The 18131-nt window shown below is 36.8% G+C and overlaps 1 protein-coding gene across 2 annotated transcripts in view; it reads right to left on the bottom strand.

Moving 5' to 3' along the window:
* Positions 1-11178, bottom strand: part of lgr4 (leucine-rich repeat containing G protein-coupled receptor 4) — a 38460-nt gene extending 27282 nt beyond the window's left edge. For both annotated transcript variants that reach the window (XM_084716154.1, XM_084716164.1), the window contains exon 1: positions 10267-11178. In XM_084716154.1, the coding sequence (XP_084572280.1) occupies positions 10267-10448 (182 nt within the window). In that variant the 5' untranslated portion in view covers positions 10449-11178. The remainder of the gene's footprint in view (positions 1-10266) is intronic.
* Positions 11179-18131: the final 6953 nt, after the last annotated feature.

Raw genomic sequence — 18131 nt, 5'->3', positions numbered from 1 at the left:
AATCAGTGCAGCACTTCACAAATCAAGCCTGTGTGGCAAAGTGGACACAACAAAATCTCTCCTCCAAAAAACGCACATTTGTTGAATAAAGATCCCACAGTCAAAAACTAAAATACTCCTGGTAGAAACCAGACAGAGCTACTGTACTCATTCTTTAAACACTACTGTATTGTGCACCACACTGTCTTGTAAAAATGTTCATGAAAACTTATGTACTGATTTTCAGTTTAGATTTAGTTTTCACTTTAACATAAAAACTATTTTCTGTTTGCCTATTAGATCTATTATGAGAGTCAATGCTGTAAAACAATAAGATATGAAAAAGATGAACAGAAATTGTAATTTTTTGTTTTAATTTCTGAATATTCTGCTGACTCATCTTACTGGTTGTTCCTGTGTGTTGTATTCTTAAGACAAAATTTCATGTTGTGAAAGCGAAAGTGAAACTTATGGCCTGAAGTTGACTGACTTGTATTTTGTGAAAATGTTCTGAGGTGTGTAAAAGACCTTCAATGTACATGAAAAAGACAGTGTTGTAAATCTGTCATGGTCAGACATGGCATGCCACACTGTTCATGACAAAATTTTACATGCAAAATGACTGACCTTGTCAGTGTTGCAATCATATTGAGAATATTGTAAACTACTCTTCACATAGTAATTAATTATGAAGACTTATAACATTCCTTATTTCATGTAAAAATTATGACTTACACATCCAATACCACCCACGTTAGTCAGTTAAACACTTAACTAAGTCTGTTTAACCTAAGTTAACTGCTAACATAGCACATAGCAGAAGACCTGTTGCTGTGGTTGGCTACAGTTTAATAAACCTTACACACTGGAGGTGGTTAAACTTTTAGCCAGAACTATATTTTACGTTGTATTAATGGACCGCAGGCAGCCAATCACAAAAGAGTAGTATAGATTGTGGCCATAGATAAAATACAAATTAAGACATGCAATGGCACTTAGAGAACTTGTCACATGTTCTCATTCACGTTTCAGTCACAGTTTATTTCTGTCATAGTTTGTTAGAAATGGCGTAGACAGGGAGGTCACTCAGGTTGACCACTCAGCCAGACAGTGGTCAGATGTGACGAGCAGTTCAAGAATCCATTCACTGGTAACTGAAACATTATTTTTTAATTTTTCTTTTACTCTGTGTCTCATGGTGCCAATTCTCAATGAAGGCCATAATTAACATGTTTAAAAAAGGCATGTGTAGGTTTTGGGGGGAAAAATCTAAGCAGTAGTTAGCTGAAACACTTAGTCTGTTAATCAAAATTATGTAATGTTTTCATATTCTCTAAATGAAATTGCTTCTTTTCTCTGATTTAGATCAGTGTAAATTCAATATTTTTTGGTTTTGGAGTGTTTCATCGAACAAAACATTTGAAGGTGAACTCTGCATACTGGTAAACCGGGATGGACATTTAGATCTTTTTAACCACTGTTTGACACTTAAGAATGAAGACTTGCAAACAATGAGACATGCAAACACAAAGTAGGTGTACATTCAGGCAGTGAGATTTAAAATTAAAATGAAAAAGTTCTTTTTCTTCATGATTTTGATCTCTTTTACTGTACAGGCACTTTCTCATTGATCCATTTCACACTATGTCTCCATTAGATGCATTTCAGCTGTGACTCTGAGTTGTCTGTCTGATGGATTAGATGCTTCCATTTGAACCAATACAGCTGCCAACACTAGCCTGTATAACTGCTGTCACGTTACATATGCCTACAACCTGAAATATCCCTTTAACTTCAAGTGTATTTTTTTTACTTAGGAATATGAGTCCATCACTGGGTGCTGGGCTGAGTTCTGTCAGAACCTCAAAGTGCTCAGCACTACTGCAGGTGAATGGATCCAGTGTCCACCGAAAGCTGCTGCTGTTGTGCTGCTTTCACTGCACAGCCAATCTGTACTAAATAGGAAACAAAGCTTCAGATAACAATATCCATTTCTAATTTTTTTTTTTATCAAGACTGAAATTAGGCCTCTAATTATTTCCATGTTTCTGAACTGTATCAAAAAGGCTTCATCATCATTAATGCTGAAAGTAAGTTAATAAAGGCTTCAATAAAATTCTTTCAACAGCAATTACACTGAAGAGCCTGATACAAACAATTTTTACAATTTTAATTGGCAGTAAGTTACATTTCCATGCGATATTTTTAATAGTACTGGCAATAATTTTGCATATTTATAGTGGGATTTACATATCTTGGAATGCAAATTACAAGTTCACTTCCTTTACGTTTTTATTTTAGCTATCGCTTTCTGAAAGAAGTGAGACCTGATTTACAGAGGTAGAGGAGCTTCCCCTTGTCTCCTCAACAATTTTGGAAAGGCAACTGCATTGCAAAGACCTTTTCCAGACTTTCTTTTATTTGAAGCTAAGTTTTCACTTTTGAGAAACCATAAAAATCTGACAGTCAGTCTTAGTGCCTGGTAATCAGGCACTAATACTCAACTTGCCTTACTTCTACAACATACTAGTATAGCAGAATATATTGATACTGAATATCTGAAATGCTTTCAATATTCGTTTTTCAAAGTATCCATACAAAGGTACCAGCTGAACTATCTCACTGTTTCTCCTCTCATACAGCGAGAGAAGAGACAGTCACCATTTCAGTGACAACATAGCCTGCATCCTCTCACTTACTCACAATGCTGTCTTCTTCTTGTCACTTCTCTCATTTGCTATATCTGTTGTCATTTTATGTCCTTGCTATATATATCTTTTAATAAAAATCAGTGTGGAGTCAATTTTCCCCATGGTATCGAAAATGTCACTATTTTTCAAGGTACTGATATCGAAATTAGAAATTTCAGTACCATGAAAACATTACTGCACACAAGAAAGTAGGGTTGAGACAACAAACTTATTGTCTAAGCATGCTGTCTAAACTAATTGTATTAACTTCAATACAATACTAGTATAAAGAAATAATACTTGATACCTCTTTCACTGCCATGGCAAAATTTAAACAAAAAAAAATCAGAGGCACAGAAAAAAAGGATATATATTTTCTCTTTTTTCAGAATTAACAACCTGCACGCAGTTGTGGCACAGAAAAGTCACTGAACAATGTCTGGTTTTGCTGCTGCAAGCCAAATTTCAGGCAAGACAATAAAGACTGAACTAAACTGAGATCTTAAATGAGGACTTTTCTTTTCTAGTATTACTTATTACTATTGATTGTTAGTATTGTATCGTTTTTAAACACGGTATTGGAAAAAGTATTGAAGTATCAATACTTTTGAGATACTACAATACTTTTCAGGACAGGACTAACTGTTTCACCCCCACCAACTATGTATCACTCCATTAAGCATATTTTCCTTAAAACTCACAATCAAGGATTTTTGAGCTAGTGTATGTAACAAACAGATAAGCCCAAACTAATGTTTCTCTGAGACACTCTGAGACCATTCAGTTTAACAGATAATGTAACATGTACTACATATGTACACAATTTGCTACAGAGGACATTTATAAGCTAACTTATCTTTATTACACCACATCAATAACCGAAACGAATGGGAGGTTCCGCACAGTTATTTCATGGATGAATGATGGGATGCAAAAATAGCAGCTCTTCCTTCTGCTCCAATCTAGGGTTACAACACAACTACACTAAGGTCTTCAGAGTGACTTAAGCTGACTAAATGTCATGTTCCTAGGACCACCTATAGAATTGGCGTCACAAGTGTTGGATGTGCCCTACATATTATAAACAATTCATATAAAGAATATTTGCTATACTTCAAATCAGGGGTGCACGATTCTTGCTAAAATGTGAATCACGATTTTCCTCCCTAAGAACTGACATCACACTTCTCTCACAAGATTCTTATTTTTTCACCAAAAAATTTAAAGAGCATTGTTTTGAAAATTTATTTTGTCCCTTTCCTTGCTTCTTGCTTCGCATGCATCAATGAAGACGTCGTATCAGGTTCATGTAGCACAATAACTTAATTCTCCCTGTATTTCATAAATCTGCACTGTCTATGTTAAGTATATTTATTGTACTGCTGTAATGTCAGTAAAGACTTGTTTCCAGCCTGCTCGTAAACTGGCCTCACCAAGTGATAAGCTAACCAGCTCGTGCAGCTAGCTCGCCCTGTATTACTGTGAACACACAGCTAATGTGGTTACTGCAACAGTAGTTTAAACACAGTCACACAGAGAGTATGTTTGTACGATTTTACAGTCTTTAAATGTTTTTAGTTGATGCTGGTTATCACTAACAAGTCACAGATATGCAGTAAAGAGCTGAAATCCCACTGATGACTCCATTCTCTGACCGGATGGAGCCATATATATGTCAATTTCCCACATAGTAATGAGGACTGACAGCGGAGCACTGTGAATGCAGAAGAGAAATGACAAAGAACACTGATTGAGTTCTATGCGTGAATGTTGAATTAATTGTGTGTTTTGCTTTACATTACTCATGTGCCATTGATAAAGCAACTGGGATTGTTCTGCAGCTAGTAAGTCAACACGTGAATGCAGCCTGACATGAATGTATAGGGAAATAGGAGCGAGTGAACTATCATCATTTAGAAACTAGATTGTAGATGTATGACTCAAGATAGGTGTAAGAGGTAAGAGGTGTAAGAAAATATTGTTACACTTCAAAATGGCAATGTTACATTTTGTGATATTGTATCAATATTCAAAAACACAATCGTGATGCATGCAGACAATCATGGCACCTGTTCATTTTGTGTTGTGCTTAAACCCCTGATTACCAGATAGCAGTGATGTCCCACGTGAGTATCTGTAATCATGACTATGGATATTAGCACATTGTACTTTGGTGTACCGATACTCATAATTTTAAGTACATTATCGGGACCAGATACGGCACAGATACAGATACTTTCAGCTGAGTCTTGCTCAACCTTTCCTCTTACACTTGTGATCAAAAACACTGATCTGAAGCTCAATTCTGAGGCAGTTCTGTAAACAGTTTTCTCATAAATAACAAAAATAGCAACTTCTGACCAACCCACATCGATTTCAAGCTTAAATGTTCAAATTTGGGTTGGTCTCACCCACTGCCCATTTAAGCCCCATCCATTTGCGAATACAGATGCAGATAATTCCGTTGGTTGAACATATACAAATACATATGATAGTATACTCACTCATCCCTACAAAAGATATCACAGTCTTACCCTCTAAGCAATCAGTGGTCAATTATCATGTCCTAAGATTTTGCAGACTAAGAGGCTAAACATGAAAATTCTAGCTAAACATTGAAGTCAAAAACCCTAAAATATTACATTTCTACCAAACTCAGTTTGAATAACATTTAATTGTGAATACTGGATTCAGAAAACCTGCAATCATTAGCAGTAGGAAGCAATGTGATGGGGGGATGGTAACAGGTGTATTAGTGGAGGACAGAGTTGGGGACTCAGAGAGGGGGAGAGCATTAATATTCTCCCATCCACAAGTCATCCTGTTGGGAGTGGGAACTACTGACTGGCTCCTTTCACCTCTGCTGACCAAGAACAAAAGTATCATTCAGTTAAAAATGGATTGAGGGCACCAATGGTGAGGCCGGCAAGCTCCACCAGCAGAGTGCAAGACCCCTGACGCCACCCCTCCTTTTTCCCTAAGTCTCAACCTTGTTCATGCTATGAAAGGATCTAACATAACTGAGATGTTAGCTGCAATAACCCCCTCTTACTCCCTCAAAATGCACAAGGGTTCATGTAGACAGTGTACCAAAAGGGAAACCTGTACAGAGATTCAGTGGCAGGTAAACTACATACCTTCAAAAGGAGTGTTTGCTTTGTTACTGGCTGAGGGGCCTCGTCTTTTCTCTCATCTGCTTTTCTGTGAGAGGGCTGTTTCCATTACAGATGCCAAAACTCAAGCCCCTGTGGGCTGTAGGTAAGAGTCTACTCCAACATTGTCTTATGATTTATTGTGAAATGAGTGGCCCTCCATTACCATATGTTTTTTTTTTTCTAAAGCAAAGGTACAAATTGACAACAATAGAATAATTAACCCAAAACACTCACTCTTGAATGTGGAATTTTCCTGACCTTTGGGCATTGTTGCACATACAAAACACTCCCTTGAATCTGTCTGTTTCTGCTATTATGTGTGCTTGTATCTTTTAATTTACACACCTTCCTGTTGTTGGCATCGACTAGACTAGATTTTTCTGAGTGTCTATTCAATCATACTGATTCTAAAGACATAATAACTGCAAACAAATCTGCACAAGTTCAGGTCAAATATTTTCATGACGAGACACTCATATATAAGATTTTTCCTTACACATCAGCAAAGCATTGTGGGTGCATTAGCCCTGAGAGAAGGAGCCCTTGCAGCTGCAATATGTCTCACTAATCCATCATGATCCCTAACCCCAGTGCTCCACATACAAAAGACGGAGGGAGTGGGAGAGGACAACTTAAGTTCAAGAGACCAAGAGAACAAATGAGAGCAGGACAGAGAGAGGGACAAACAACCTTTCACATACTTTGTAAGAGTTTGAACTGAATATATTAGGCAGTTCAGTGTTTAAAACCTGTCACAGAGCATTTAGATAACCAGCTGTGAGACAAGAAGATAGTATAATCTTGAAAAACAACATTTTGTTTTCCATTTTGGTATAAAATAGACCAGCAGAGTGTCAGAAAGGGCTATCATATCATTTTGTGAAAACATTGTTTCATGTGATTGAGATGCCAGACTGCCCAGAATAAATTGAAGTATTTTTTCCCTGAGTAGTATGCTGAGAGCTTCAGCTGTAAGCAGTAGGCCTAGTGCGACATGTCCTGACAGCGTGGTATATGAATCCACTTCCTCCGTTTACCTAACACTCACAATAATGGTGATTTTAAGAGGCACACTATTGGTTCTGGTGTAGCGAGGCTTAGGCCACTATTCTTAAAAGGTGGCAAAACAGCACAGAGGTTTCCACAAACAAGAACCTTTATACTTTCAGGCAATGTGACAGCAAAACACAGGTTGGGCTACATTCTAAACCAAACAACACATTTTAAATAGACGAGTGCATTATGTAAACTTGAAGTTGTAATGTATTCTTTTCCTTTTTTGAGGGAAGACAGTAATTACAAAAAGCCTCAATAAATTGCTGTTTTCAATGCTGTTGCCAAGGTGGTTACTTTAGTTTATGATTAACCCAGAGGTTGTGAAACAAACTGAGGAGTTTCTTCATGGGGCAATCAACTGTAACTGCACCATTCCATAAAGATATGACATACCTGGTGCCCATTTTCTCCACTTTTGATAAGAATTAGTCCCCTCACTTGAAGCAGTTGTCAGACTTGTGGTGAGCATGTGTTAACGGCACATGCTTGACTCCTAATTATTTTGTACTACATGTACAGCACAGGGAACAAGGCACTGTTGGCTACAATCCATGCAGCATTACTCACCCAAATCTGGTCCTATGTGTGACCTCAGCACTCAGTACATTACTTTGTGATTCGGTCACATAGCATTTCCAACCCAAACCTTAGGCGGAAAAATCTAAACATTACATTTTAATCTGCTGTTATCCAGCAGCAGGTTGCAACTTCAAATGACATATTTGTGATCGCAGAAATGTCCTCTGTTTGCCAGAATAATGAAATGTTTGTCAGGGGCCAAACCAATGTTTAAACCAGTATTTCCATGGACTGCACTACCACAGCTTGCACAGAGGACTTCACAATGTTACAGTAAAGAGGAAATGCAGAGTATAGAAGACCAAATACTAGCTTTAAACACTAGTGTGGCCCTAGACAAACACGTTATCACTCCTAGCAAAAAGTAGACATTTTTGTGAACACAAAATACCTTTAAAGATGCAACGTGCTGCGCAACAACAGGTAGATAATAACTCTTTGATGGAAGGTATGGAGTGCTGAGGTCACAAATAGGACTAAACCCAATCATGTTGATCAGAAATTCTGATAATTGATTTATCACTTTAATCAAGCAAAAATGCTCAACATTCACTGGTTCCAGCCTCTTAAATATGTCGTGTTGCTGCTTTTTGAAGTTTTGCATATTTGTAAATTGAATATCTTGACCATTGGTTGGAGAAAACAAGCAACTTGTAGACATTGCATTGGCTCTGGAAACTTGTGATGAGTATTTTTGACCACCTTGACATATAACAGAGTTAATTTGGCAACTGACACTTTTTCTCATTATCAATTAACATGACAATAATTCTTTTAATTAATTGTTCAGTCTAAAAATCGGCCAATATAATTTCCAAGATGACATATTCAACTTGCCTATCTATCCAAGCAACAGAACCAGTCCCCAAAAATATGCAGTTTACCAACACATGGAAGAATCAAATTTGCACATCTGAGATGCTGGATTTTTAAGTATTTTTTCTTTAAATGATTCATCAATTATTAATATAGCTGCTGGTTAGTTTTCCGTATATTGATTATTGACTACTGACCAATTAAAATTAACTGATAATCTACTAGAGCTGCAATAATTAGACAATTAATCAACTACTCAGTCAAAAAAAAAATAAAAGATGCCTACTCAATTAATCATTTCGGTCAATTTTCAAGCAAAGATATTGAATATTTGATAGTTCCAAATCGTACATGTAAGGATTTGCTGCTTTCCTTCCTTATTTATGATTGTAAATGAAGACTTTCAAGGTTTTGGACTGTTAGTTGGACGAAAGAAGCCATCTGAAGATGTCACTTTGAGCTCTGGGAAATGGTGATGCGTATTTTTCACAATTTTTTGACATTTTATAGAGAGCTGAACAATTTAGAACAATTACTGGGGTGAATGATTATTAATCAACTATTAAATTAATTGCCAATCATTTTGCTAATCTATTTATATATTTTGAGTCATTTTTTTAATAAAAGAAATTCTTAGTTTTTAGCTTTTCAAATGTAAATATTTTCTGGTTTCTTTACTCCTCTATGACAGTAAACCTGGGGAGTGGACAAAAAAAGACTTTTGGGGACGTCACCGGGACTTTGGAAAACACTGATCAATTGATTCGCACAATTCTTTGACATTTTATACACCAAATAAACAATTATTTGAGACCATAACTGACAGATTTATTGATAATGAAAATGCTCATTAGTTGCAGCCCTAACTTAATAGACAAAATGATTAATTGTGAAAATAATTGACAGATTAATTGATCATGAAAATATTTATTATTTGCAGCCCTACATTACAACATGAGTAGAAACTATAAGCTAATTTCACACTGTCTCAGGGAAGGATTCAACTTTTTGACTGAAATGGAAAGTTCGTGACAAGTTGTCAACAGGGCTGCACCAATAATCACAATTGCACTAAAATCGCAATATGGCCAAGTGCAATATCCAAATTGCTGAATTAGAACCGAATTACAAATGGAAAAATGTCTGAGAAAAGTAAATTATGATGAAGTACTGTAGTGCTGCATAGATGACAGACCTCAATAAATATCACATCATCACAAATTTAATAGTTTTTCTTTCAGTGAACATGAAAATTATAATGCAAAGCTGATCATTTCCACTAGTCAGATCACATATCGCAATTTCGGTCAAAATAATCGCAATAAATAATCACAATATGACTTCTGTGCCAAATCGTGCAGCCCTAGCTGTCAAGCTTTAACTCTGTGTAGTTTACAAAGTTGTTTTCAAACTGGAGTCCATGAGTGCATTGTAAGGGGTCCCCAGCAAAAAGAGTAAGGAATATTTTTTAACTTTCATCACATCTTATGGAAGTTGAAACAACAAGGGAATAAAAAGTGTTGGCTGTTTTGACTGATTGTAATTTAGTGCTCCTATTTTGATCGGTGATTGACGATCAGGACTTTACAATCGTCAAACCTAAAAAATAAAAAAGTACGAAGAGATTCCTTAAGAAGAAGATTCCTTAAGACACAACCCTCTCAAACTCGGTAACCGTAGTAATGTGCATCTTTTGTGGGGGGTCGTTGACATTAAATAGTTTGTGAGCCCCTGGTTTAGTCCACTGCACAATGAGTTATGTCACATTAGTGGTTAAATAATTACTAGAAACCCTTACTAACCGGGAGAGCCTTCCTAACATCTTTCCTCTGGCAAGCCATTTGTGTGAAGTTCACCCCCATGATGTTGAATGCCCTTTCACTCACATGCGATGTAAACACAACAAACATCCCATACCCAGGCCTTAACAGTTCGGTGTATATAAGTGCACAGACATGTTCTGAGGTTGTGGACGTCGGTTAGTTACTTACAGGTAGTAGGTGAAAGCACTGAGCCCAGTCGGGACGGTGGTCAGCCCTCTCCCGGAGCAGTCTGCACCCCCATCTTCATCGCAGCTGCATGAGGGCGAACAAACGGCCGTCGACTGCCCTTGACCGGTGGCACCAGGACGAAGGAAACACCACAAACATATCCAAAACAAATCCACACGCATTTTGCTCCTCGTCGGTTCGGATGAAAGCGATTAAAAAGAGGGGCAGGGGGGCTTTTGTTTTGCGGTTAAATCTATTCCGGACGTCGACTTCTTCTTCTCATGTGGTTGCTGGTCGGTTGAGGCATGAAGACGAAGAGATGAAGCCTAACCGACGCTTTTCAAAACAAGATCCGAGCACTTCATACATTCACGAGGCAGAAAAACACCAACGGTTAGCGGTTAGTTAGCGTTAAAAGCCACACGTTGTCTCCGAAGACGAGCGGTTTACCTTGCCGTGAAACATTTCTCAGCCCCCTTGTGTGTCGTATTAGTCCATGAAAATAAAGTAGCAGCAGGGCTGGCGACAGGAGCGGTAGCCTACCTTGCGTTTTTTTGCGTTTTCGTTGTCCCATTAAATAACCACAAAAAAACCGAGCGGTTGGCCGCTTATGCGTCGCGAGGCTGAGAGGGGCAGTGAAATCTTCAGCTAAACGTACCGGACAATCATTAGCCGTGCTGGTTTGTTTCCTAACAGGAGATCACCGTCAGTTTTCAGCCATTCCTCACGTTCCCCTCCTCTGCTCCTGACATCAACAGCATGCTTGTAGCTCGGCAGGCACCCTACCGGACAACCTGCAGCACTGGGCCCGGCCTGCCTGTGCAATACTGAAACCTGCACCACAACTCAACGTCAGAGTGTGCCGAACCGCTGCACAGTACCCAGCTACAGTTACACACAAAGTCAGGTAAAAGTGCTCACAACATGTGTGCAGGTCCTACATAGGTAATAAGCAATTCATTTCACTTTAAACAACTGTTTCAAAAGTCAAATTTGCAGTTTTGCACTGGTTGTTGTATGTATTAGCAGTGGTGGCTGACGTGCTAGGGCTTTTTATTCATGTAAAAGTAGCAATACTACTGTGTAGAAATACCAGTGGTGGAAAGTAACTAAGTAGGGGAGACTGGGGACGGTTGCAACCCCTTTTGCCTTTCTGTTAGTTACTCAGGGACAATTTACTCTTTATCTATTAAACTTACATCCGTATGATAATGAAACATACAATTTAAACATGATTATGTATGTAAGGATGGATGATACGGATTTTTTTCAGCTGATAAGCGATAATTATCTGCTTTCGTGGGTAACATGATAAGATAACTTCCAGTTTCACACTTTTGTATTTTAAAAAGATGTTCATATAACCTGTTGTTTATGCACACCTGAAGGTAAGAAAGGTTTAGATATAGTGAGCAAAGGTGAATGATTTATTATTCCACAGCTCTGAATTAACTAAATCTGATCTGACATCACTATTACAACAAAAACAAAGAACAGTTCTAACTTTTCAAATATTCTTTTTTTTTGTAAAGTTCACCAAAAAACTTAAGATTTTAAAATTTAAAATTTAAGTTAGCTTTTATAGAATATTTTTTAAAGAATTCAAATTAAATGCTTTGACATAATCTGTCACATCAGATATTAGTATAGCCAATATTTGTTGACTAATATATGCCGATACTAATATAGACTGATATAACAAGATAATTTATCAGCCCTGATATTTAACTGTCCCAACATTTATCATGCATCCCTATATTCACAATATTTATATGAAAGGAAGAAGTCCGATGTTGCAACAGACCCCCAAACCTTTATTAAAAATGTATATTTGTACTTGGGTGACCTATAATTTGATGAACCTCACAATGTCTTGTTCATGTTGAAATATACTGTTGTGTGGCCTGTTCTCATAAGGCTGCTTAGCTGTTCATCAGCCATGAACAGAACAACACTGAGGATATCCCACTGTCACTTTTGGCCGCGTCAGATCAAACCAAGTCAAGTTAGGACGTGTTTATGGAAAAGGGGTACATGTACTGGCTAGACACACTGACCTTGACCCATGCTAAACTTGTGAGTTAGACTTCAACAAAATATTGATTCAAACTGAGTAAGTTTGATTAATTAATTTTTAAAAGCCCAGGATTGTATGATGAAAATGCATGGCATGAAAAAAATTGTTTCATACCTCTAAGAAAAGTTTTTCTTTTTTTTTCCTTCTTTTTTTTTTCAATAAAAGTAGCAGCAGATGTTGAGTCTTCTGTGTCCTTGGTTCAGACTTACATATTATACTTTTTACTCTACTACATTTATCTGATAACAGTTACTTTGCAGATTGCGAGTAATGATACAAAATCAAATCAACAAATAAAGTAAGAATTTACCCCCAGGGGTAAATTCATAACCTACTATATGTAAGTAATTAAAATTAGCTCCAGTTTTACAAACTGCACCTTTAAAGTGACTACACAAGACTTTGGTCAGTGGATGAGTTAGGTTTTACCTAGTATTTAAGTCAGTATTAAGGCTGATTTGACTCAGTATGTAGCCCTGTTTGAATCAATATTTAGCCTGTTTATTACTTCTTTTTTTTTTTACTCAGTATTAAACCTGATTTGGCTCAGTATGTGGTGTGTTTTAACTGGGTGTTTAGCCTGGTTTGCACCTAATATTTCATTCAGTATTAAACCTGGTTTGAAGTGTAGTATTAGCAGCAAATTGTACCTATGTTTCAAAAATTAAAAGTACACAGTGTGAAATTAGTGATACATTAACCTGCAGTATTTGAATGTTAGCATTAATAGCATCCATTAAAATCATGTATCAGCAAAACTGAACTTAAAGTTAAAAGCACAGAGGGTTAAATTGTTGCTAACACATAACGTAATACAAAATCTTAAGCTGGTTCAAACTGCTAACTCTGACTCATTTATTTACTCTGGTTGCTCAGAACAGTTTAATGGAACAAAAGTACAAAGTTTCACAAAATGGAAATACCCAAGTAAAATACAAGTGCTTTTATTTACAACACCTAACAACTCTAATTCTGTGGTTGAAAACCAGTATTTTTCTTCACTAATCTGAGGTGGTGGATAATTGACTGGGTGGATACGACACAAAGGAGGTTCACAATGAACACAGTTCAGTGGAGATCATATTAAGTATGCACGGATAATCCAGGCATCCGTACATGCCGTGTCAGTGGCAATGTTAAGAAATAAGAAAATAGTATAGAATAATAAGTAGATGTAATAACAAACTATAGAATAACCATCATGAGCAATTACAAGGGACTAATATGCACAAGGTTTTTTTTTTAAGTGCACTTCTCATAGGGGCTGAAAGGTAAATCAGTTGAAGAATGCAGGGACTAACAGTACACTTCCTGCCTCACCAGGATTGCATATTGTTGTTTTTAGGGTTACCTATTACCTCCTCGTCTGTTTAACCCACAATATACAAGGAAGCACAAAGATGAGAGAAAAGGAGCTACCATCAAAAACCTTTGAGCAAGAAGACACTGAACTGTCAACATCTCATGGTGAACTGTTCAGCTGATTGTGGCAGGTCTAAGCTGTTTCCAGATGTTTTCGTCAGGTGTCTTAATCAAATAGGGGTCAGTTTGCCATTACGGTCACGTCTTTTCCATATTTTTTCCCACTCCAGCCACCATTTTCTCTAGGTGATTTTGAAAAAAAAGTTTAATGCAAGACAAAATGATATTTTGATCAAATAATGTACAATGTCAGATATAAAGTGGTCCGTTTTAATTGATTAAACTGTATTGTTTAAGTTTTTGTAAACTCACTGAACCAAAACAGCTATTGTTAAGCCAAATTAATGTTAAGTCATGTTAACATTAGCAGTTATATTAATTATATTTAACAAACTAAACTAAAATTGCACACTAACTAGTTTTCCTGAAACCATACTTTTAAATTATTAACAGCAGTATTTTACCTTTGAGTAAAGCAAATCATTGAGTTGGAAAATTAGAAACATTTAAATTGCCTTGCCCTAATTTAAGTTGCATGACTGTTAATTTGAAAGTAATCAGATTATTAAGTGCATCACACTTGAAGGAATCTAACTTGTTAACTTGATTTGAAAAAACATTTTTTAAGTTGGTCCAACAATTCTCTTTTTTCACTGTAAGTATGGCTAAAACATACTCTAGAATATGCTGTACTGATGTTAATTTTTAGATTTGCTATCAGTTCTGAGAAATATCAGCAGCTCCCTATGATTTTTTTTGCTCTGTTTTGTACTAAAATAACCTCAAGTAGTTTTAACAGTTTTTAAAGATTAAAAGAATAGTTGTTTTTTCTTTTTCCTTTTTTTTTTATTACCTGCAGTAAATGGCTATTGACATGCCTCAAGTTTGGAGAAGCAGAGAGGGTTGCCAGTATGGAAGCTAAGCAATGTACTGCTGTAGACAGGGTCATCAACAAAACATATTTTAATCACAGTTTAAATGCACAATATAATGAAAATATTTTGACTGCAGACCACAGGCATTGCTGGTCTACCACTGCCTCGACTGGTTAGTTAGTTTGTATTATTGTGTGTGTGTTCCTCCACTTTTATGTAATTTCTGTCAGTAATGTTATTGCCCCCACATCTTTTTTCTCATGAATATTTCCACCATGAATAAACTGTTCTTCTTAACACACCACTTCCAAATGCACTCTTGCAGCACCTGACACTCAGAGCATCTCCACCCTGCACATAATAGGATAACCAGTGGTCCATGTGAGAAAGGGCAGTCAACCAGACCATGCACAAGGTGCACAGGGTGTGGCGACTATGTTTGGTATTCCTGTAGCCAGAGGCGCACGGCACACCTGCAGCACATATAGAAACTGGGATTAGATTACAAATAATGAATTATCAACAGGGTGGTTTACAGCATGGCATCAACCATGGCCAGTCAAATCAGCCCCATTCATTTACTTTAAAAGTACCCTTATAATGTTTTGCAGTGGCCTCTTCCAAGAATGAACTAATGTCTTATTAAGAAGCTACAGAGTTATATTCAGATTTCTGGAAATAATAAAAGATAATTAGATGAAATCAGCACATACTGACCTTGGTGAAATAATGCTGTTGCACACATACACTAAATAAAACTTCCTACAGTAAAATGTGGCCTGATCAGGGCTCAACGATAAGGATTACCCACTTGCCATGCTGGGTTAGTAAACATGGCTACTCACTTTTATCCAGCTGGGCAATAATTAATCTATGAAACCATTTTGATAAGCAATTAACTGTCGGTGTTGCACAATGTGCTGTAGTACAGGTGACATTTGAATGTTTTGCTTACTAGCTTACTAGTTAACATTGTTTTTGTTAAGTAATGTTCACTGTCTCCTTTCATAGGCATAGATTTCAGGGGGGACATGGCTGGGAACATGTCCCCTTCAATGCTATAAAATGGAAATAAGAAGAAGCAGCTATATACAGTTAATAACCATGGCAGAGCCAGAAGAGAAGAAGAGGAGGAGGTCCAGTATTTGGACATTTTTTTTTATCTCAAAAAGTATTTTCCTTTACATAGAGAGAGACATTGCCATCTTAAACAGATGCAAAAAAGGCACAAACTGGTATATAAACATTCACCAGAATGTAGGAAATGAAGTGTTAAATGCTCAAAACTTCATGGTGGAGGACCCCCAGATGCCCCCACTGAATAAGTGTCCCCTCCATGTTGAAACATAACCTTCACCCTACACCCTTGCCTTAAGCTAAGCAAGGCTGAAGTCATCCTGGACCTTTGTACTGGACCCACAGACGTGAAGTTCATTTCATCAGTCTCGTTTTACTCTGGCTGAGATGACAAACAAGCAGATTTTCCAGAGTATTCCTGCAAGATAAAGTAATAACTTTAATAACTTTGAGCCTCAGGAAATGAAATCCTTGCAAGTGAGCAAGTACCAGTATGTTATAGCAATGCTAAAAAGTACAAAACCTTGCAAAAGTTTTAAGTTACTTAAAAGTTGCCAATTTTTAATGCCCACACATTATAATTTTATAGGACAAGTTATCAAACTTGTGATCTATTTGAGTGGGACATAAAGCGAAAGGTCAAAACACATTGAATTACCCACTAGACTGAAGTTGTAGACAACCTTGGGTCTGTACTGTCTAGAGTACACTATGCCATAAGTGGGCCCCTTCCATTTTGCTTTATTGAATTAGTTCCTTGAAACATCCAAAAGGATCAGCAGTTAAGTCTGGCACTATTATTACATTATGACTAACATCATGTCTGTGTCTATTGGCATGAATGAAAATATGCACTGAGGGGCAGTGTTTCTTTAAATAATCTCATTGAATACCAGTACTAACCCCTTGTAATTATTTATTAATTTATGTCATTTTTGTAAAAGAGGAGAAGTTATATAGTTGTGAAAGTAAAGTAGAGACATGAAATACTGATAAAATGCAGAAAAAATAGATATGAGATTGTTCCTACAACTTACTTTGGTCAAGAATAATAGTTTGTCTTAATTACAATACTTTCTTAAATTCATCTACTTAGCCTCTTTTCAAGTATTTAAATAGACAAATACAGTGGTAAGTCTCCATTCAACAAAATTACATTAGACATGTATCTAAAAGGTATATGTGTGTAAGGAAGTGAATGAGTTGGTCTTGGTCTTTCAAGCAAATATTCCAAGAAGAACTAGTGAAGGTCACTATTTTTTAATATGTACGCCCTGTGGAATTTCATCTGACTATGTTGTGATTCAGCACGCAGATATTAAGCTGGAAATGTGTAGATTTTTATAATAGTTTCACAGTTGTGGGTGTATCTGAATTCTTATGAAGAGAAACACTACCCCACAGTGGTTAGATTTTCTCAGTGCTGCAAACTATTTTCCATTCACACTTGACGGTCATGAATTTTGCCCCCCAGGAGTATTACACTGTACTGAAACTGACACTGTGCGTATGTTGCATTTACTGAGAGGAAAACTGTGTGTTAATATATTCCAATCCACATGACAGAGGATTAAGAAACCGTATGGAAGAATTCAAATGTGACACCAGAGCTTCATTATTGTACCGTGTGTAACAAATGTCATCTCTGTTGTCAGAAAGGCTCGTGTCTGTCTGTCATCTTAAAGAATCAGAAGAAATACAGGAAGAAAGAGAAAAAAAGAGAAAAGAAGAATTATTTGAACAGCACAAATCCAAAATAACTAACACTGAATAGAATAAAACAGTTCATGAAATAACCACAGTACCTGATTAAATCACAGTAGAGGAAAGTAACGGAGTACATTTTTACTGTACAACTTTGTGGTGCCCTATATTTCTACTCCGCAATATTTTAGAGGGGAATATTGTGCTTTTTACTCCACTGCATTTATTTGACATATTTAGTCATTAGTTTGGAGAAATTGTTACACAGTACATTAAATTACCCCATAGTATAGTCTAACTCCACCTCAACCAGGCTGCAAATTCCTGATATTAAAGGTAGAGTATGTAAGATTTACAGGGATGTATTGGCAGAATATATCAGAAATGGAATACAGTATTGGAATAAAAAAATAATAATTATGTTTTCATTTGTGGATAATCTCCTGATGATCTCATGTTGCACTGCCATGTTTCTACAATAGCCCAGAACGTGCAAACTAAGTTTCACGGCCACTGTAGATACGCCGATGTGCTTGGAAGGGGAGAGCGCAACGAGCCGTTTGCAATTTGCAAGCTCACCACTGGATGCCAGTAAATCCAGCACAATTGTACTTAAAAGCTCCCAATCCATAATTTAAGTAATGTGATAAATCCTCAGAGATTTATCACTACATTCAGGTCTACAGTGTGTTAGCATCTTTCAGCTCATT

This window comes from Lutjanus erythropterus, chromosome 1, assembly GCF_056507025.1.
Source record: "Lutjanus erythropterus isolate fLutEry1 chromosome 1, fLutEry1.hap2, whole genome shotgun sequence".
NCBI lineage: Eukaryota > Metazoa > Chordata > Actinopteri > Lutjaniformes > Lutjanidae > Lutjanus > Lutjanus erythropterus.
Note: the sequence above shows the minus strand (reverse complement) of the source record. Positions and strands in the feature narration are given on the sequence as shown.